Below are 22518 nucleotides of genomic sequence, written 5' to 3' on the forward strand. Positions count from 1 at the left end.
GTCTTTTTAACAACAGTATTGTTATTTCTGTGTTACAAAGATTAAAATTACCACAGAAGTACTGGGATAAAAGATTATAGTTCAGATATAAACACTGATGTCTACAGAAGCGTTCAAAATAGAGCAAATCACCTTATGAAAGTAACTTGGTGCTTCAAATAACGATTGTGTCGATTACATTGGTACGCCACCAGGTGGCAACAAGTGACTGTTAAAAAAAGGATTTGTCATTGAATCATTCATTCAAGAGATTTGTTCTAAAACACTGATTCATCCAGTAATGAATCAAGTATTTATGAGCAAGTCATTGAATTATTCATTCAAACCTTTTCTTAGTTCATTCAAATTAATTAAACATAAAATAAACTGCAGCTATTAACCCTTAAATGCATACCTTGGATCTTTAGTGACCCGGGACGTCATTCACTACCCTCCTCCTCGTTCATTTTTTAAAGTTAGACATCAACCTTCTTGGTATTCCTCAATCAATTCATTATAAAGAATATAACAAGAAAAAAATCATAAAATTATAAAAGAATGCCTATTTTTGTATTCATTTTTTGTAAAAATTTTATAGGGTCGCAAACGACCCGAGATGTGTATGAGTGTACGTATATTTTTTCTGCACAACAATAATTGAATCTTAGATGACGGAATAAGTGCAATTCACCTTTATTCCACAAGGTGGCAATGTCTGATACATAATGCTGAAGTGAAGACTCATTCAGACAGAAAACGAAATCATAAGAAACATGAAATGGCTCAGCGATTTACTGCAGAGCGAGTACTGAACGCAATCAAATATGACTGTAACTGTCACTGGATGGATCTGGTGAAGCTGTTAGCGATCGAAATATTGATTTTGAAGATGTTGAAAATTATATAGTTTTGAGAATACGTTTGAGATCGTGAATGGGCTCATATTTGTGAGCTCAAACATAAAACTAGCCTATTATTTTCTGAATTTACTGGGATCTGACGAGGACAGTGATGATGGCATAAAACATCTGCTCAAACTGAGCCCTTTCAAGCTCCAAAAGGTAACAAAATACGATTTATTTTATTCTTCTGTACTTGTTACTCTAATATCAGAGGGGTTTTATATTATCGCGACAGGTAGAGATCCTTCCATGTTGGATATAGATCCGGGTCGATAAAGACCCGAATATGTAAGAATGATTGGCGAAACAGTCATGCATTTAAGGGTTAACATTTTGTCAGAACCTCTAGTAAATTATGTTATTTTGTTTAGTTGTTCAGAATTCTCTGTTTGAAACTATTGTGATTTTTCAAATTATCCAGAATCGTGAAGCTCTAGCATTAATATTAGGCCATGTTCACACTGTACATTTTGGGAATTGACAACCGCATTTACTTACTGTTGTGAGTCTCGAAATATCCCGTTCACACAGCAACTTACAGTAGTGTCTTGAATACTTTCTGTATGAACGTGCAACGAGAGTCAAGCCCATATTCTCTTACTAGTAACCATAACGACAGTGACCAACGTAATATTAAAGATGGCGACATCCATAAAACTTATCACTTTTGACATGACAAGAGACTAACTGAACCGCGAGTTCATCCATCAAAACTTCAGTAACCAACAGCAGCATGTAAACACGCACTAGTCGGAGTCTTTAACCGTTGCACTCGCATGTCACGTCCTTTGCGATGTCTAGCGCATAAATTTCAAAAAGAAACATAAAACTGAGAGGAGCCATTCCGAGAATGCGGTTGTGAGTCCTGAAAATTTACGGGTGTGAGTTTGGTTATAGAATGCTGTTGTCACTCCCATAAATAACCATACTGTGTGTGAACGTAACCGTATTAAGGACCCAGATACAGGACTGACAACCATATTCTGCTGCTGTGTGAACGTGGCCTTGGAAAGGCTAGACATCTACTTTTGCATTGCATGTTTGGGCATTTTGAGGGTGAAGCAATGGAGTAGGAGTGTTTTTTTTTTTTTGGTTGATTGCAAATATCAACACAACAGTGTTTCTTAGAAATTGCTTACAGCACAAAAAAAGATGTCATGCTCTTTCTTTCAAATGTCTAACATCTTCATTTAAAATGCAAAGTGTTTCATCAAGTGTTCACAAGTTTAAATCTACACATCAGACATGCACAACAAAGTCTTTTCACTAATCAGATATCAATAACTTATTTGCAGAAAAGGAGAAGTGAAGAGCCTAACAAATGCAATAACTTGTGACACCCTAAAAACAATCACTTCAGTGGATTAAATACATGCACTAATTGATTCATGCAATTCATCTTGCTATCTGAAAATAATCATATTCACAAATTGGGAGCAAAGTGTACAAATTGTTGCTCTGACTCACTGCTGTTGAATGATTTTCATTATATTTTATATGGAAACACAAGGAACATGCAATGAGCCATCAAGCCGTTTCACTAAATTATGTTTTTCTGCAACACATTGAAACCTCTGGGTGGATAGACATGTTACTACATGCCTTATTAATTATTACAGCGCTAATTAGCAATAAACCTGTCAAAATTAGTCATAAACCATGTCACATGTCATAAAATGGTAGAAAAACTTTTAAAGAGGAATAAGTCACCCAAAAGCCTTATTATGAATAAGTATGTTCATTATCAAATATGTTCTGGAAAGCAGCTTTAAATACATTGCTAATGCATAAGTACAATATAGACCGCAGAGCTTATACGCATCATTCAGATAGCCTAACCTGTCATTTGAATCAAAGGCTATAATTAAAAAAAAAAAAAAATTAAAAGAAAGCGTAGGGGATTTGGTTCTGAGACTTGAAACACAACACAAATTACAGCTTATGCTGGTAGCGAAGCGATGTGACAACCTAGAGCACTCCATTATAATCAATGCAAGCGGCGTGTGCATTTCAATGAAGTCAGATTCATTGATTCTTCAATTAGAAGCAATTTTAACTACTGAAATCTAGATAAACAAAATGTTTTTAAACTATGTTTGATCTATGCTACTACATTCATATCAATCTTCAAGTTCATTTTTGTAATTCTTTTCTTCTATTTCAGTTTTTGGAGAAAAAGTTGGATGAACCTTGGGTTCGGTAACACAACAAGTTAGCTAGCAGTCAATTAACTTGGCAGTCAACTTTATAACAAAGAAGTAAGTGACTGTTTCAAATAATAACCTGTTTGATAATGACACCTAATAATTCAATTCTATATCTGATTTTTATTAAACTCATTCTAGGAAAGAATGCTGTTTATCTGGCGTGCGAGAAGCATGCTTTATGTGTTCATTGCTAAACATTTATGAATGAACATTTCTTTTGGATTTTGCGTAGAGACTATGCAATCCATTGTGCTTCATGATAGTTGTCTAATGCTGAAGATGGATTTATGATACAATTAAATGTCTCAAGTTCACTTCTGGAAAAGGTATACTTGAATTATGGGACATAAAATTTTATTGTTTTGTGGTTTATAAATGAAAATAATCTGTTGTTGAGCTTTCAACTACTATATATCATATGAAAAGAACATGAGCTGCTCATAAATAACAAGTAGATTCAGTTGTTTGAGAGAAAAACTAAAAGGCACCCAAGTATTGAACATCAATGGCAGAGAAGTACATCTGTAAATAAGAGTAGTTTAGGAGGGTTTTTTTAATCCCAAGAGCAATTTAATTAGACAATGATGACACAAACAAATCCTTTACAGATATTTACAATGATAACAATAGCTTCCGCTAAAATGCCATAGTTACTGTGGCTATTGTTAGTGAAGTAAAACTGTGGTAACTTGTGGTAATCAGTCACCATTCTGTCATCACATAATGTATTAAAAGCTTCTTACTCTCTTTGAATGCGATCCAATATTAGGATTTTGCAGTAAAAAAAAAAAGTCACTGTTAAAACTGGTATTGTGGTGGAAACTATGGTACTATGGTTACCATGGTAAAAAAGGATTTCATATCTGTCCTGAAAAACACATTAAAGTGTGCAAACATAGCAAAGTGTGAAATATCCATGTGGCATATTGTGATTCTTAAATTTGGGGAGCTCTTGTATCCACTAAAATGATTGTAAAGAAAAAAAAATCATATCATATACATCATCTTTTTAGTGTTGAAAGGTACGCTTTCTCTATTTATAGCCTAAAGAATTATTAAAAAAAGTGTTAAAATGTAACAATGAAAAATATTTTTAAAAGATATGAAATATGTTAAAAAAAAAAAAAAAAAAAAATATATATATATATATATATATATATATATATATATATATATATATATATATTATATCATATATCATATTTTATTTTAATATTTTATGACTTCATCCACAGATGCACAAAATATCTTTTTCCAAAAAATTATAATATATATATATATATATATATATATATATATATATATATATATATACTTTTTTTAAAAAAAATTATATATATATATATATATATATATATATATATATATATATATATATATATATATATGCAATATATTTTCAAAATTAAAAAAAGTAATTAAATCACATTACCTTTGCACACAATATTAACTACTCTCACCATCTGTCCATCACACTATACAAAAATCCACTTGATGGTTCTTTATACCAAGTTATGCAATAACTTGAACAAACATAAATGAAGCAGTTTAAAAACTTTAAAGACCTTTTTCAAGACTTAAAAAGTGTCAAAAGTGTCTCTAATTGAAGAATCATCAAATGCAAAACAGCGAAGCTTAGTCTGCGCGATCAAATAAGGTTTTTGTAATTATTTACTGCTGAATGGATAGTGTGATTCATACAGCTGAAGCAGAGGCAAGACGAGGCAAGAAAAGTGACAGAACGCGCTGCACGCCGATGCTCATCTCGAGACTGGAGTCGGGACAATGCGGGCTCAACGCAGTGCACGACTGTAAGAAACATCTCATAAAAGACTTACAACCACCAGAATGCACAAAGTTACAAGTCATAAGAGTTGAGGACTAACCCGTATCGAACTGGTCTGAAGTTGACGCGTTGAGGCAGACAGCAAGGAGCAAAGCTGCGATTCTCCACGAATCCATCGCTCTTCTGTAGTATGCTATAAGAGATCTGAACACCTTCTCTTCCTCTCTTCTCGCAGGTGAAGTGTTTTGGGTCCAGTCAGGTCAGTGGAGCTGATGCAGTGAGCAGTTGAATGTCATGAAATCTCGCTGCGCGTCCGCGTTAAGAGCGTCTCAACTTCTAGGCAGATCAGCGCTGCCCCCAGACACACACACACAAGACAGATAGCAGAAAAAGTAGGGATCCTATTTCAAATCATGTGACAGGAAATCGGGGCAATAGATTCAACCTGCCCCATGCATGGGGGCATATACCTGTTGCGCGCTGTGGGATGGCTAGAAATCCAATAGCTGTGAGCGAGACGGTCACAGAGAGTTAAGAAAATAATCCCTGAAGACTTTTAAACCGGTGTTGTTTCCAATATATGACATTCTCATTATACAGACAGATAGGTCGATACAACTTTTGATTTTTGAAGCGTAGTAAATGTTGAAATTAACAGTTCACCGAAAAATGACAATTCTCACTCTCATGTCGTTCAAAAAACCCGTAAGATCTTCGTCCATCTTCAGAACAAAAATTAAGATATATTTTATAAAATCCGAGAGCTTTCTCATCTCCCTATACACAGCAACTTCATAACAAATTCCAAGGTCCAGAAATGTAGTAAAGACATCGTTAAAATAGCCCATGCGACTCCAGTGGATCAACCTTAATGTTATGAAGCGACAAGAATACTTTTTTTGTGCGCAAAAACAAAACAAAAATAACGATTTTATTCAACAATTTCTTCTCTTTCCTGTCAGTCTCTTATGTTGTTGACGATGTAAACACAGTGCAGCGCTTCCGGGTTCTATGTCAGAATGCCGGCTCATTATAATAATAATAATAATAATAATAATAATAAAACAGTATTATGAAATAATATTCAAAATTCTATTGAATTCCACAGAAGACTGAAGATCACACAGGTTTGGAATGATATTATCAGAATTCCCCTTCTCCGTCCACAGAATAATTTGTATTTTCATTGTAGGTCAGTTACATATTAAGAAGTTAATTTGAAAGACTACAGTAGGCTGTTTTAAAAATGTAATTAATAAATGAAAAAATATGCGACTAAGAAATTAAATAGGCTTTTGTATGCTATCATTTGGTTCACAAGTTAGCTTTTTAACAATGTTGAGTTAATATTTGCATTCTCTTATGTTTATATAAACGGGAGGAATAACTTTAACTTTAAAGCCTGTCAGCCTTCTGTGGTAAATAATGACACTGCTCACTGGAACATAAGCCTCATTTCAATGTCATACATTCCAGTCAATAAAACTAGCAGCATCAGTTGTGCAGAATGTCTCTCTCTAGTGGGAGAACACATGAATGGAGGATCCATTACCTCAGTCTCCAGTGCAGAGCATGAAGGGGACAGCAGCCATAACACGTTTCCTATGTGACTTCATCCACCGCTGAAATTAAAACGAACTCACCCAAAACCCCAAACGGCTCGGTAAAAATACACTCGCTGCCTGCTGCCTTTTTTAAGGTTTGAAATGATTCGGTTGGGTATGAAAGTGACCATAACGGAGTGAATCATCAGCAGGATGCTCGGCACACTGTAATACAGAGCTGGCTTGGAGATGCCTTAATTTGTCTTCAGATGATATGTAAGGCTTGATCCAGTAAACTTACAAAACCCCAAAACCCAAAAAACACCAAACCGACATAATTAGATTTGTCTCCTGTACCAGCAATTACTTACTATTAGGACCATTACATCAACCTAGTCAACACACACATAAAAGAGCATGTGACTACATCAGAATTAGATGGTCGAGTCCAAACAAGTTACTCAGGTGTATTCCGGGTTGTTAGATGTGTCAGTGTCTTCAGCCTTTGTCTGATGTTCGTAAGTGTATAATAATTATATGCATTTAAGAGAGAACGGACTCACTCCCTGTCCCTATAACAGTAGACCTACATGATCTCATTTTTTTCCATTGTCAAAAAAGCTGATAATATACATTGCAGTCATTCACAAAAGCTTTGGAAAAATGGCAGAATTGATGTATTATTTAATTTATTTTCATGTAACTTCAAGGGTTTGCAGTTAATTTACTAAACATAAACATGATAAATTTTGCCTTGTTATTAATATTGAACATTTAGAAGGGTCAAATAATCTTAAGGTATAATATTTGACATGCTTTATATCTTAATTGGCAACAACAAAAGGCCTGAGATTTAAGTAGCTAATGCACTCTTTCTGACTTGTTAGAGCATGTTAAAAGCAGGTTCTGGGTTCACTGGAAAGTCCAGGCTTATATCATTATACTTGCTTCTTTAGAGCTTGTATGGTTTACACATCTCCCAAGATCTATACAGATTTGAAGGCCTCAGCGTGTTAAGGTGGATATTGAATCCGAGGAACGGAGCCAAGGTATCTTCCGCAAGGCTGTGTCTTTCCTTGATTTCACATCTAATCTTTTTATCACTGTCAGTGCAGTTATTCTCACCTCACTCTGCCTGTTTTAATTTGATTTATTAAGCAAACATGCATACGCAACCATCATGTTTGCTCCTGTTTCTGTGAGCCTCTGCTGATTAGAACGATAGATGGATGGATAGAAAGACGGATAGAAAGACAGACAGAATGACAGACACAACGATAGAAAAACAGATAGAATGACAGAAAGACAGACAGAACGACAGATAGAAATATAGAAAAGATAGAATGATAGAATGATAAATAGACAGCTACAATAATAGAAAGATAGATGGATAGAACGATAGATGATAGAAAGACGGATAGAACAGTAGATTGATACAAAGACAGACAAAGTGACATAGAATGATTGAAAACAGAAAGACGGATAAAAAGACAGACAGAATAGATAGATGGATATAACGATAGATGGAAAGACAGATATAACAATAGATAGAATGATAGAAAGACACAACGACAGAAAGATAGATAAAATGATAGATGGATAGATAGAAAGGCAGATAGAATAATAGATGGATAAAAGACGGACGAATGGATGGATGGATGGATGGATGGATAGATAGACAGAAAGACAGATAAAACGATAGATAGAAAGATAGATCGAATGATAGATGGATAGAAAGATGGACAGAAAGACAGAACGACAGATAGAATGATAGATGGATAAAAGACAGATGGATGGACAGAAAGACAGATAAAACGATAGATGGATCAAATGATAGAAGGACAAATAGAACAATAGATAGATAGATAGATAGATAGAGAATGATAGACATCTAGAATGATAGAAAGACAGAACGACAGAAAGATAGATAAAATGATAGACTGATAGATAGAAAGATAGATAGAATGATAGATGGATAAAAAATGCATGGATGGATGGATGGGTAGAAAGACAGAAAGACAAACGATAGATGATAGAAAGATGGATGGATGGAAGGATGGATGGATAGACAGAAAGACTGATAAAACGATACATGATAGAAATATGATCAAATGATAGATGGATAGATAGATGGACAGAAAGACAGAACAACAGATAGAATGATAGATGGATAAAAGACAGACAGATGGATGGATGGATGGACAGAAAGACAGATAAAATGATAGATGGATAGAAAGGTGGATCGAATGATAGATAGAACGACAAATAGAATGATAGATAGAACGATAGAAGATGGATGGATGATGGATGGATGGAAAGACAGATAGAACAACAATTAGAATGATAGAACGATAGAATGATAGATAGAACGATAGATAGAACGATAGATAGAACGATAGAACGATAGATAGATAGATAGATAGATAGATAGATAGATAGATAGATAGATAGATAGATAGATAGATAGATAGATAGATAGATAGATAGATAGATCACATTCAAATTCAGGAAAAGAAATACTACCATGATGTATAAATAATTTAAATAATATATATTTTTTCAAGCATTAACATGATAATAATGATTTCTTTTTGTAATGAGAATTGGGGGAAAACATGTTTAATAGCTTGACAGATGATCACTTACTCATATAGACATTCTATCTCTCTCTTAGTTTATTTGAAGTTGTGTCTTCTCCCTCCAGCAACAAATATATACATAGGTATGTATTCTTTCCCTTTGGGGTTTTAAAGTCTTTGCATTCTCAAAGGAAAGATGAAAGTGGTGTTCTTAACCATTGAACCTGGAAAGAACAGCTCACACACTCATCCATCTCCCTGTGCTGCTTTGAGCTCTTTAATTAAAGCACAATGTCACCCAGAGGAACGGTTTGTGTTTTTACTACCTCTCATCTTTAAGACCTCTGAGCTGAACAGAACACCCACAGAAACTATTCACACCTGCTTGGGATGTTCTTCATCGCACCCTCTGATCCTCCTCCTCCTCGTTTTAAAAACCTGGAAGAGGAAGAACACCTATTCACCTGCGGCACAGATATGAAAACCTTCAGTCAGTCTTGGTCCAATCTGAAGTCTTGCTGAAACAGCAGCTTGTCGATTTCTGTGATGAGATTCCAGCTGGCTGCAGTGTTTTGCTGCTTGTGTCAGTCATGTAAAGTAATTAACTCAAGCATGAGCTTCAGTTAATAAACTGAAGTTATACATGAAAGTCTGAGCTGTAGTTTGCCAGGGCCCATTTCTTATAGGCCACAACTCCGACAGAGTACAAAAACTGTACTAGACTTTGCCAGTTTTGTGTGTTGAGCCTAATTACAGGGTGATTGTTACTCTAACAGTATTGGTATGACTGAGAAACCTCAGAGGCTTGTTGGTGGAACAATCTCTTGCTTTGGACTAATTACATTTAAAACAAAGCAACAATGACCTCTATATGAGGAAAGAGTAAGAGGAAAAAAACAGAAGTTTGAGGTCAGTAATATTTAAAAATATATTAAAGGGGCTTTAAATAGAATTGAGAAACCCTTGTTATTAGCGACACCGGTGCCCGTTAAGGGAACTGCATACAATTTACTCCTTGTGCTTTCACATACAGGAGACTGTAAGTGATTCAATGCGATTCATGACAAATCAGGTCCCCCCCAAACTGTCCGTTAATGATTATCCTAAGTATATACAAATGATATTAATTTAAAATATGCATAGCTTATAATGCCTACGAAAACACAATTGAACGCATTTTCTTAAACTTCATTAACTTTTAATTAATAAATAACCTAATAATAATAATAATAATAATAGCCTATTATGTGAATAACTGAACATCATTACTTTGTTTTGTTTTTTTTATAACTTAAATATTTGGACGTTTAACACTTAATTTAACATAATTACATTAAATATGATTTAGAATATATGTAGGATATCAGGCTAATCGCTTATCTTTATGCTATGCTAGTGTATAAGCTATCTATACAGAAATGGTCATTATAACATAGTTGAAACAGTATTTATCATAACATTATTCTGTAGGAATTGTAATCAGGCACTAAAGAGAGTACCTTTTAAAAGCAATTTAAACCAGTAGAATCGAATGGGGTCCTAAAGGAGACCTGTTTTCGGGGGGACCCAATTTGTCACTACACCCCTATATACTAAAATCAACTTTAATTTTTTAAAGTTGACAATACCTTTGCAGCAATATACTATTAATGAAACAATCCAACGCCATCCACGCTGCTAAGAGTGACGTTTCTCAAAACAATGTGTAACAAAGTAAACACACAACAAAAACGAGAAAACAGCAGTTAAGAAATAGCAATGTGGATGTTTGCACAAGCTCTGCAATTCACCGCATCATGTCACCAGATGAGGTCATTAAAATTACACTTATGATAGTTTGATTATAAAGTATTTTTGAGTTATATAGTTCTGGTATGTGAGACCTTTTATTTGTATGACATATTGACATTACAGTACAGAATAGCTCTTTCGGCATTATCCCGAACATTGTATAAGCATTCGTTTCATGTGTCATAGAACAGAAAAGAGCCTATAGGGAGCACGCATAAACATCACATCCAACAAAAAAGTCCAGAGTCCTTCACATAAAAAATTATCTTTAGGTTTTCGTAGACGAAATCAGGGAAGGTCTCATTTTTTTTTTAAGTTTCAATACAAGCTGTTCACACATTGGCAATAAAAATGCAATTAATACATGAAAATGTATTCATATAGCCCATTTAACATAGAAAACATTTTAAATTACAGTTTTTACAGTTTTTTTGACCAAATAAATGTAGCCTTGGTAAGCATAAGAGACTACTTTCAAAAACATTAAAAAACTTCCATCTTTTGAATGTTAGTGTGCATAAAAGTCATAATTAAAGACATAGAGCTGATACCTGTATGTGTTCCAGTGTGAACACCAGGTGCTGATGGTGATAGCAGCATTTGTACTGTATTTCAAACATATTGCATTTTAACAACATACCTTTTCTGATACAGACACTTGTAGCAGGTGCGTTTTGGTTCCTGGGAAATTTCATATCAACTTTAGATCCACTAGCATCCCTAATAAATGACAGAAATAAGCAATCTGGTGTATATCTGGAACTGTCACTGTTGGGATGTTTTCAACTGTGAGGTGGCATAAGGACAGTCAATTTCACTTTCTTTTGTTTACTTGGAATAGTTCGCAAAAAAAAAAGAAAGAAAGAAAATTCAGCCATCGTTTACACACCCTCATTTCGTACCAAACTTGTATGATTTATGTTCTTTTGTGGAACACAAAAGAAAAAGTTTTGAAGGTGAAGGAAGATAAGAATTGTCAAGCACCAAAAGGACAAATAAATAAATAAATAAATCACCATTAAACATCATAAAATTAGTTTAACTTTATCTGGCTACTGCACAATAATGAACATCTTCTAAAGTCATACAACATCTTGACAGAAGAAACAGACTGAAATTTAGGTTGTAATTCATAAATATTTTGGTCGTTGGTAATGATTCACTTTTTATTATATGAAAACAATTCCTTTTGTGCATGGAAGAAAAATTAATGCAGATACTGAAAAAAATGAGAGTGAGCAAATGGCAAAATTAAAATTTTTGAGTGAACCATCCCTTTAAATAGGGAAAACATTCTCTAAAGAATATCCTTATGGCGCAGGGATGTATCATTGCAGTGCTTGAGGGGGAAGTAAGAACTCAAAACAATGCTAGATTGTGTGTTTCTCTGTTTACAGTTGATGTAAAGTGAGAAGTGAAGAACCACTGCTTTAGGGCAACTGTTAATTCAGTTAATTCATTGTTACCTGAAAGAGGAGGTAACAATGGGTGATACTTGTGATCAGTTCAGTGTTTATTCAAACATTGATAATAAAAAGAACCATCATTAATAACTGAGCAGTGTAGTGAGCACCAATACTAATTGTTAATTAGCACCAAATCAGCATATTAGAATGATTTCTGATCTTGTGATACTGAAGTCTGGAGTAAAACCTACTGAAAATTTAGCTTTGCAATCACAGGGATCACTTACATTTTAAAATGTATAATAATTATAATAATAATAATAATATATTATGTATATAAATGTATTCATGTTTCACAATATTACTGTCACAGTCTCAGTCCCATCCACAGCTCCGCCCACTAGATCACAGTCACCCAAATTCTAATCACCTGCACCTGCACCTGCACCAGCTCATTAGTACTCATATTTATACAGCCACTTTACACAGCACCTTTGTCTGGTCTCGTCAATCCCAATGGGAGGACTTACCAGACTACTAACCTTGGATACTTACCTGTCTTCAGCCCGTCTTCACTTTCAGTCATCTCCTTGTCTGCACCGCATGCCAGTCAGCACCTGCAACAAACACAAAACTGTTTATGCTCAATCTTAGTGCAATCCGTCTACATTGAAATCAATACTCACCTGTTTACAGCGCTGCCTCTCTGAACTACCTGTGAATAAAGACATTGTTGTTTATGTTACCTCTTAGTCTTCTCCTGTTATTGTGACAGATGACCAGACTAAAAAATGCAACGAGGAACAGAAGCTAGCTATGCCCGGAATCCATTTCCCGATCCATTTACTGATCTGGTACAAGTGGTCAGACAATCACTCTGACCACCAGTCACCACTTTTTTATTTATCTGCCTCTGCCAGTCCCATGGCCTGACCAGCGACCTACTCTGGTGAGGCGGATGAGTGCAACGGGTTCCTCCTTCAATGCTCGCTCTTTTTTGAGATGCAACCACAGTTGTACCAGATGTATCAAGCCAAGATAGGGTACATCATCTCTTTGTTATCTGGCATGGTTTTACAGTGAGCGAATTCGATCTGGGAAGTGGACCTGTGATGAATTCCTTGGCAGCACTTTCCATCTGTCGAATGCGAATGAGTGAATACTGAGCCTCTCTGTTTGTACTGTGGAGATGAAGGACATTAATTACCATTCTGTCCAGTTTGACCACAATGCCCAGCAGTGAGTACAATTCAGCTACCACCCATGATTGCATCTTTAACCAGAACTGATGTTATTGTAACTTTTCATCTATCATTCGGCACAAGGCCTCATCGATCTTCCTCAAACTACTATGCAAACTCTGCATCAAGAAAAAGCCTTGCATGTAAGCTCTGAATATCAACACCATCTTGGGAAAATCGCATAGGAAGCCTTTATCAGAAGATCTCGTTCTTGGTGCTGGAGAGATCAACTGCTGATGTCATCCTGGTCCCAGCAGCCCTGGAACAATTTATGAGGTGCTCAGATCTTCACGATGTTGGACCTGCAGAGCGCATATAACTTTGTCTGGATACACAAGGGTGACGAGTGGAAGACTGCCTTTGTAACACCATCAGGCCATACGAGGAGCTTCATCATTGTCAACATTGATGACATCCTGATATACTCCCGGAACCTGGCCGAACATCGCCACCACATGAAGCAGGTCCTGCATAAGCTCAGTGAGTTCGAACTCTACTTGAAACTTGAAAAGTGTGAATTCCATCAAGACACCATCCACTTCCTCGGTTATGTCATCAGTAAGAACGGCATCCAGGTGGACCAGGGGAAGGTAGAAGCAGTTCAGAACTGGCCACAACCCACCACTGTCAAAGAACTATGTTTCCTTGGTTTCACCAACTGCTACAGAAGATTCATTGCCAGTTTCAGTAAGATCAGCTCTCCACTCACCTCACTCCACCGTAATAGGCCCAAGTCTCTGTCCTGGAACCCAGATGCTATCCAAGCCTTCCATACACTTAAGAAATCCTTCTGCACAGCTCCTACCCTCGCTCAACCCAACCCAGAACTCGCTTTCATCATTGAAGTTGATGCTTCCACCACATGGGTAGGAGTTGTTCTCTCACAGCGGCAGGGTGAACCTCCCAGACTCCATCCATGTGCCTTCTTTTCCAAGAAATTGTCCCCAAAGGAGCGTAATTATGATATCGCCAACCAAGAACTGCTGGCTATTAAGCTTGCCCTTGAGGAGTGGAGACATTGGCTGGAGGGAGCTAAACATACGTTTGAAGTCATCACAGACCATCGTAACCTGGTGTATCTTCCTGACAGGCTCGCTGGGCTCTCTTCTTCACTCGATTCAACTTTACTACTACCTACAGACCCGGAAGCAAGAACCAAAAAGCTGATGCTCTATCCAGAATATACAACACTGAACCCAGTCCAGCACATCCAGAATCCATCCTCCCTCCAGCCATCATTGTCAGCACAATTCAATGGTCCTTGGACGATCAGATAGCCAAAGCCACTTGCAATTAGCCAGCTACACCGGGAGGTCAATATATGTACCAACATCCATTCGATCGAGGGCCCCAATTCATCTCTCGGGTATGGCGTGCTTTCTTCCAAGCACACCATTACAGGGCATACTTGGTTACCAACCGCCCCTGTTTCCCTGGTCAGATGAGCCTTCTAGTTCCAGCTGTGAACCATTGGTTTGAGGAAAGTGGGAGGGTCTGGCACTCATGGCCACCTCCAGACGGCAGTGCGGAGACATAAGAGCCAGGCCGATGCAAGAAGAACTACTACACCCCAATACCATCCGGAACAAATGGTCTGGCTCTCCACCAGGGACATCCATCTCTGACTGCCCTGACACATCGGTCTGTTCACCATCCAGAGGCAGATCAACGAAGTCACCTACTGGTTAATCCTTCCATAACACTAATGTATATCACCATCTTTCCATGTGTCACTTCTCAAACCTTACACTAATCTTCTTACTCCTTCTCTCACATGTTCTGGTGCTGATGATGTCCCTTCTCCTCCTCCTGTCAACACAAGAATGTCAGATCTATCGAGTCAACACCATCCTGGACTCCCGCGACAGGGCGGCCGTCTTGACTGGGAGGGATACAGTCCAGAGGAACGATCATGGATTGCTCGAAATGAAATCCTGGAACCTTTACTTCTCACCAAATTCCATCACAACAATCCCAGCCATCCAGCACCCAGAGGTCAAGGTCGTCCCTGTCATCGGTCACTGGTCACTGCGGTCATCAGGAGCTGCTCGTGGAGGGGGTGGGTGGTGTACTGTCATAGTCTCAAGCAATTATTTCAAACTATATTTCAATTTTTCCAAACTTTTGAGCAGTACATATTTATACTTTAAGCATTCAACACAAAACAATTAGGCACACCACAGAACCTTTAAAATGAACTAGTGAAATCAGATGACTAAACGTGCTGAAAACACTAAAAAAGGACAAATTTTCATCATGTAAAAAAATAAATTTTCCCCTCATAAAATATATCTAATTTAATCTAAAATGATGTTGAAAAAGTCAATTTGTCAACTACCTATACTCCAAGAAAATACTGATAGGTTTCTGATTACAGTGTATCATTCAACTGGTGAATCATCCATTATTCTTAAGAACTTAAAACCAAAGCTCAATAATTAGCACAGTCAAAGTCAGGAGAAGCCATTTGACCTGGAAGACCCCTGTCAGACTGGGACATGCAGAGATGGCAAAGATGAAATACGAAGTTCTGTCATGAAACTCTAGATGGCACAGGCTAATTAACTCAGTCTGCTTGCAATCACATCATTCTCTGTAGGGCACAGCTGATCCTCCTGTATCAGTGGCCAATGAGCTCGCTACTCAACCTTCAAATACTTGGTCAGCATTTGCTATAGCAGTTTGCAGCACACTTTCAGGACCCCTCCAGCTTCTCCAGCTCCACCTGTATAGATTCACTATGGGTAATACATGTACACTATATTGTACAGTAGCAGCATATCTTACTTGCTCACTGCAGCGTGTCGTGTATGTATTGGCAGTAGCAAGTCCCATACTTGCGCTTCAGCACAAGCATAGCAGATCTATTCTGCCAAGACCAAACATATCAACAGTAGCCACGTTTACATGTACACTTTTTTGTCATTCCGTTCAATTCTGATTGAAAGATTCGGTGGACTGTTTACATGAAACATTATCTAATCCGATATAGTGTTTCTTTCAATTGGAATGACTTTGTGATATGCGCACATTAGACTATGTCCTGTTTGCCGCTTTTTATTCCTGTCAACATGGAGTTCCTACGGTGGCCGAGAGAGCTCAACGTGCTGCAAATGAAGAAAACACATGCAAATAGAAAAAACACCAGCAAATAAAGAAAACATCTTCATCAGTTTGACATCACATGCGCTGCAAATTCCACAACACTTACAAAAAGACAAACATGCTGCAAACTCCACAACACTCGGCCACCGTAAGTTCCATTATTTCTTATGTGCGCTTTTTGGTGGCTGTGCATCTCTAAGGAGCATCTCAATACTACCCCTCCCTCCGAAGAAAAGCAGAAGCGTGTGGATGAAGGTCCGTAGTAATGATACTTTGAGTTCCTTCAGTGTATTATGTGTTGTTTCAGTTTTACTCAAGTTTGATTTTGAGTAAAACTCATTTCGCATCATTTTGCATTCTGACGACCCCCAACCTCTTGACGTGATAACGTAGACGCAAAGTAATCGATTTAACGCGTTTACATGGCAGAATTTTTATTTTGTTCGGTTTATCCCACCCCTCTCAAACCGATTACAATTTCATTCGGTTTGGGCATTTTTATTTCAATTGAGGTGTTTATATGGAGCATTTTCATTCGGATTGGACTTTTAAACCGATTACAATGCCCCATGTAAATGCACCTGTTGTCATATCCACTAGTGATGGCCGATTTCGAAACACATGCGTCATGAAGCTCCGAAGCTTCATGAATCATTTGTTTCGAATCAGTGATTCGGAGCGTGTATCAAACTGCCAAAGTCACGTGATTTTAGTAAACGAGGCTTCATTACGTCATCACTGTTTCGAAACATTTCAAAACAGTTCGAAATTTCAGTTGTTCACCGGTAGAGGGCGATGATAAAGTTTACCCATGAATCATGCAGATTCACTGAGAAGCATTGAACAAGTGTCTATGGGTTTTACCTGATCTCTGATCAGTTTTATAAATTTGTAGATGTTTTAATTAGACATTAGAATAATTAAAATGAATAATGGTATATTAATCTCTTATTGGCCTGTTTAGCTTGAGCCATGGAACAGAGAAACAAGCCTTGAAAATTGATAAAAGAACAGATATACAGTCACTCTATATGTAGCCTAATCTTATTAGAGAATTAGTTAATTGCATTTTAATAGATTTTACTTTCAATAAAACATTTGCAATAGATTTGTAAAAAGTGTTTTTACTGCATGTTTAGTTTGAGTTTTGTTGCATTTACACGCTTTTGACCACTAGGGTTCACCGTGGAGTCAAGTGTCAGATTGTTTCGAAGCCTCGAATCATCACGGCACATTTGATTCAACTGCTTCAGTGTTTCACGAAGCCTCGCTCTGCCCATCACTATCCATTACCATGCCAAACAGTAAGAAAGATAAAGAGAAGATGAGAAAAACAGAGTGAGAAAACAGACCAGTAGGCTATGTAGGTAGCAAAGACTATAGAATAACACAAGACGTGTCATTCGTATTGTTTTGAATGGGAATAAGTGTAACGCGCAATATGGCGGAATAAGTCCCGCCTTCTAAAGCCAAGATCCAATCGCCGACTGGTAAAGTCATCGCGTCACTTCAGCGGTCATTAGAATCACCGGTTTCTATAGAAACAGTCAGACGCGCGCCTCCGAAGAGACGCGCATTTAGGTCTGCGCATGCGCATTAGCTTGATCCAGCCTGAAAAAAAAAAAGTTTTTTTGTCATGATTCGAGCGTTTAGAAACTAAATTTATGAGTCGGTTGTTGTTAGATTTCATTGGTGATTTCAAATATCAAATTTAATCGTAAGGTTGACGAACAGTTTAGGAGAATCTGATGTTTCCCCATTCAAAGAGATAGGAGCTGCATGATGCCCAGGATGCCCGAGAGGCGTTTCAAAGATGGCCGCCGAGTGAAATGACTTGTCTTAAACGGACTTTGGTATCTGTTTCACATGACATCACTAAGAACATTCTCATTCTGTTACTATAGCAATGCATGAGGAAACACAACAACAGTGACGGAAGAGCAACATAATTACATTATTTATTTATTATTTATTTTATTTTTCTTCTATTGTAACACACTGCTTAATAATATAATTATTTATGATTAATTATTTGTCAACTTTATGAATGTAAATGTCAATATTAGATATCGCAAATAATAATAATATGCTAACACAGCCATATTCATAAAGCTGATTTCTAATTATACATATCAATTAGAACTTCTAATTACGCATATTTCCCAGTATAGCCAACAGTAAACTACTGTGTGTGTGTGTGTCAGTTTTGTTTTTGTCACCTCACACTGAGAGGACAACTCCGTAACTTAAAGTTGAGAAATAACTACCTTATCTGTTGAATATGTAATATTCTCTACTACTATCATATCTTTTTTTCATCTACAATATAGAGAAAGTCATATTTCATTTTATGAGACGTGTTTGATTAATAGCTGAGATGGAGAAGGGGGAAACCCTTTTTTTTGTTCTCTCTCTCTCACTCTTTTAACTTGCTTTTGGCAGATCAACCCTATTCAGCCCAGACCATTACACTTAATCATCCATGCTGGGTCAAAGTCATTATCTGTAATGGCAGGGACAAAGCTCTCCCAGATTTGGGGGGATTCTGGGATGGATTTAGATTCTCCTTTAAAGAGAGAGCGGTTCCAGCCACATCAGTCGTGTAAATCAACTTTCATGTGCAAATGTCTGTTCGTTGCTGCCCATCTTAACCAGACTCACTGGGTTTGATTAAGACTTTTTTAAGATATGGTTCATTTTTAATGTTTTAAAAATAAATCCACTGAGACTATCAGAAGAGAAGCACGTAAAAGTGAGAGATGAAAGGTTGTGCATCTGGTTGCCTGAGCATGTCTGAGTTTTAAAGTGCAACCTGTAGGGACTGAAGTCAGACGGAACAATCTAAAAAGCTTTTTGAAAAAACAACGCTGTTTAATTTGGCAGGAGGATGCAGTCACAAAGCTACATATTCATGGTGGTATACGAGGGATGGAAGAAATATGATAGGCCTTAATTGAATTAAGACACCAGAGATTACATGTTGTCTTCAAGCTTGGTTGACAAAGAGAAATGAGGAGAGAAGGGTAGAAGTAAAAACGGACTCCCATCTGCGAACATTTGCATTCCCTGAATCGATGAACAGCACAGAGGGGTAAAAAACAAACAACTGGAATATGAACTTTGAGACAATGTCCAAGGGAATAAAGAAATGAATATGCAAGACACCTTAAGCGGACATACTTACAATGCAAATGCAAAAACCATAGTTTCCATATCTCCCCAACCAGCAGATGTTTGTTGAGCTGGCACGTCTCTGCAGCTGCCAATTCTTAGAGTTTCCTCAAAACGGTGGCAGATTGATGGGAACTCTAATGGTTTCCGTTGTAATGGAAAGGGGGAATACATCTGCAAGGGAGGAGTGAGTGCGTTTTTTTTCTCTGTTCCCGCTTTCTGTGGTGTAGTAAAGCGAGGTACAGGCCTTTCCTGTGGCCTCCGCAGAATGACGCTGAACGTTAAAAACAGAAGTGACTCAGGAGATGATGAAAAACATACTGTCTGCCCACTCCAGAAGTTCTGGAAAGTTCTAATGAGGATGGAGATGAAATGTGTCTGACTGAGGTCAATAGTCTATGGTTTATCTCATTTCTGATCATTTCTAGTTTATATAAAAACTAAAGAAAACAGTCTGTTTTTGGATCATACACTTTACTTGCGTAAGAATACCACTTGCCTTTTGTTCCAGTTCAGTTTATGCATCATTTTCAATTAAAAACTGAAAACTTTTTATACGCTTTGGCCATTCATTTACATGACAGTGGTGTTTTGAGGGCCTGAGAATGCAAATTTTTGAAAACCGGTTTCAAAGTGCGCATTTTTGAAAATGATACTGTTATGGTCTCCATGTAAATTACAAAAACACAAATTTGTGAAAAGTGTTCAGTCTATAGGTGCATAGTGTTTTTTTTTTTTACAAAGTGACATCGGCAACTACTGGCCTTTCATGAATAAAACAGCGTTTTCAGTCGTTTTTCGCGGATCCGTTTGAACGGGATCATTTTGACAACATTGTCGTCTGTTCACGAAAAACATTTACGGTTTTAGTAAATCGTTGTTGTGTAAACGTTCCCTTATATACAATTGATTTTAATCAATAGTGATGATCTACTATTATCAGTAGTAGCAGCTTTATTAGGAGGCAAGCAAAAACTATCAAAGGAATAGTACACTCAAAAATGGCCCATTCACCAAGTTCATGCTTATTTACAATCCTCTTCCACCAAACTCTACATATTCATGTTTGTTTTTGCTATAGAAACAATAAAAACACTCTTCTCAAAGTGCAAAAGTTGGAGAAAAAGTGTGAAAGAACTGCTCTCAAGAACTAAACATATGCAAGTTTTTGAAAGTAGCCTCACCAAGGCTGCATATACAGTATTTGATCAAAACCACTAAAATTGTGAAATATTGTAACAATTTAAAATGACTGTTTAATATATTTTAAAATGTAATATATTTCTGTGATGAAAAAGCTGATTTTTCAGTGTCAAATAATCCTTCAGAAATCATTCTGATGTGATTTAGTGCTCAAGTAACATTTATTATTAAAGGTAATATTCATAAATGATACAATTCATAAAATGTAATAAGTGCTACTTTAATATTTTTGTGGAAATTGAGATCAACTTTTTTTTTCAAGATTATTTGAGGAATAGAAACTTTAAAACAGCCTTTTTTAAACTAGAAATCTTTTGTAAAATTATAAATCTGTTTATAGAAATCTGTATGTCTTTGCTGTCACTTTTGATCAATTTAATCCATCCTTGCTGAATAAAAGTATTATTTTCTTAAAAAAATATATATTACTAACGCCACAGCTTGAAAAGTACATACAAATGCTGTTCTGTTTCTCTGCTTTTAAACACTTTAAACTTGTCTTTGCGTGATACAAATATTTTTAGGCTCTTGCTTGTGATGTTCCTCATTTTTAAGTTGTTCTAGAAGCATATTCTAAGTGACAAATGTAAATATATATTTTCTTTGTGAAAAACAACAAATTACAGTCTGAGGGTCTGACTTTTGGAACAACATATGAGTGTAAGTATGTCTTTTTGAATTTGACAAATGAATTTTCATTTTTGGGTGAACAATGCCTTCAACAGTGTCAATGAAAAGAGATTTAACAGCTTCTCTCAACACTTCATTAGAAGCTTTCATAAACCTGCTGCTCTTCTCATATTCACTCTTAAATAGAAACTGAAGTGCATTGGATAGAAAGGCCAGAGAGCCTTCTCGGTATCAACTCAAGTAAAAGTTTACCAGTGTCACTATCTTGAAAACCCATTTTTTTCTGAAATTTACAAGCACTTTCTGAGTAAATCATCAAATTATTCTCAGTGTGTTTACCCATTTGTATTCAGTCAGATCACTCGACTCCTGACCGAGTTGATTCTGGGAATCCTACACTTTCCAGCTGAGTTGACTTGTCTGGATATGTGCCTGGCTGAGAAGCTGATGGATTATAAGAGTGACAAGCTGACATGAGCTTTATGGACATTTACACCTGCACAAAAGTGTCAGACGAACGTAAGATGTGCTAAATCCCACTGTTTAACAGGATAAAAAGGTAATGTAATGAGAAATTTGGGCTTTGAAAGTAAACAGGCCAGAACAAATCAGAGAGATTTACCTGCATTTCTCTTCACTTAAACTAATCAAGCTAAATAAACACAAGCACTTTTCACAAAAGAACGTATTCATCTCATTTGGAGCACTGCTCCACTGTATCTCCTTACCAAGGCAGATTAACACATGAAAAGATCTGAAATTAGAACAAAGTATGATTAAACGTCTTCCGTCCTTATCTGTGAAGACCACCATGATGTGGAGCTCCACAACGGTGGTGCGTTTCATCGTATTAAAGTAACGTCTGCAACCGATTGTTTGGCAAAAGACACAATGAACATCTGCAAGTGGAAAAGAGTGCTAGTTCAAATCACATACACAGTGGAAACACTTCTCGTCAAGTGGTCCAGATCATT

The 22518-nt window shown here is 36.7% G+C and overlaps 1 protein-coding gene across 2 annotated transcripts in view; it reads right to left on the reverse strand.

Annotated features, from left to right (window-relative positions):
* The window catches only part of kremen1 (kringle containing transmembrane protein 1), a 76293-nt gene extending 71085 nt beyond the window's left edge, over positions 1 to 5208 (reverse strand). For both annotated transcript variants that reach the window (XM_067407438.1, XM_067407437.1), the window contains exon 1: positions 4975 to 5208. In XM_067407438.1, the coding sequence (XP_067263539.1) occupies positions 4975 to 5050 (76 nt within the window). In that variant the 5' untranslated portion in view covers positions 5051 to 5208. The remainder of the gene's footprint in view (positions 1 to 4974) is intronic.
* Positions 5209 to 22518: the final 17310 nt, after the last annotated feature.

Source organism: Chanodichthys erythropterus, chromosome 13 (assembly GCF_024489055.1).
Source record: "Chanodichthys erythropterus isolate Z2021 chromosome 13, ASM2448905v1, whole genome shotgun sequence".
Classification (NCBI taxonomy): domain Eukaryota; kingdom Metazoa; phylum Chordata; class Actinopteri; order Cypriniformes; family Xenocyprididae; genus Chanodichthys; species Chanodichthys erythropterus.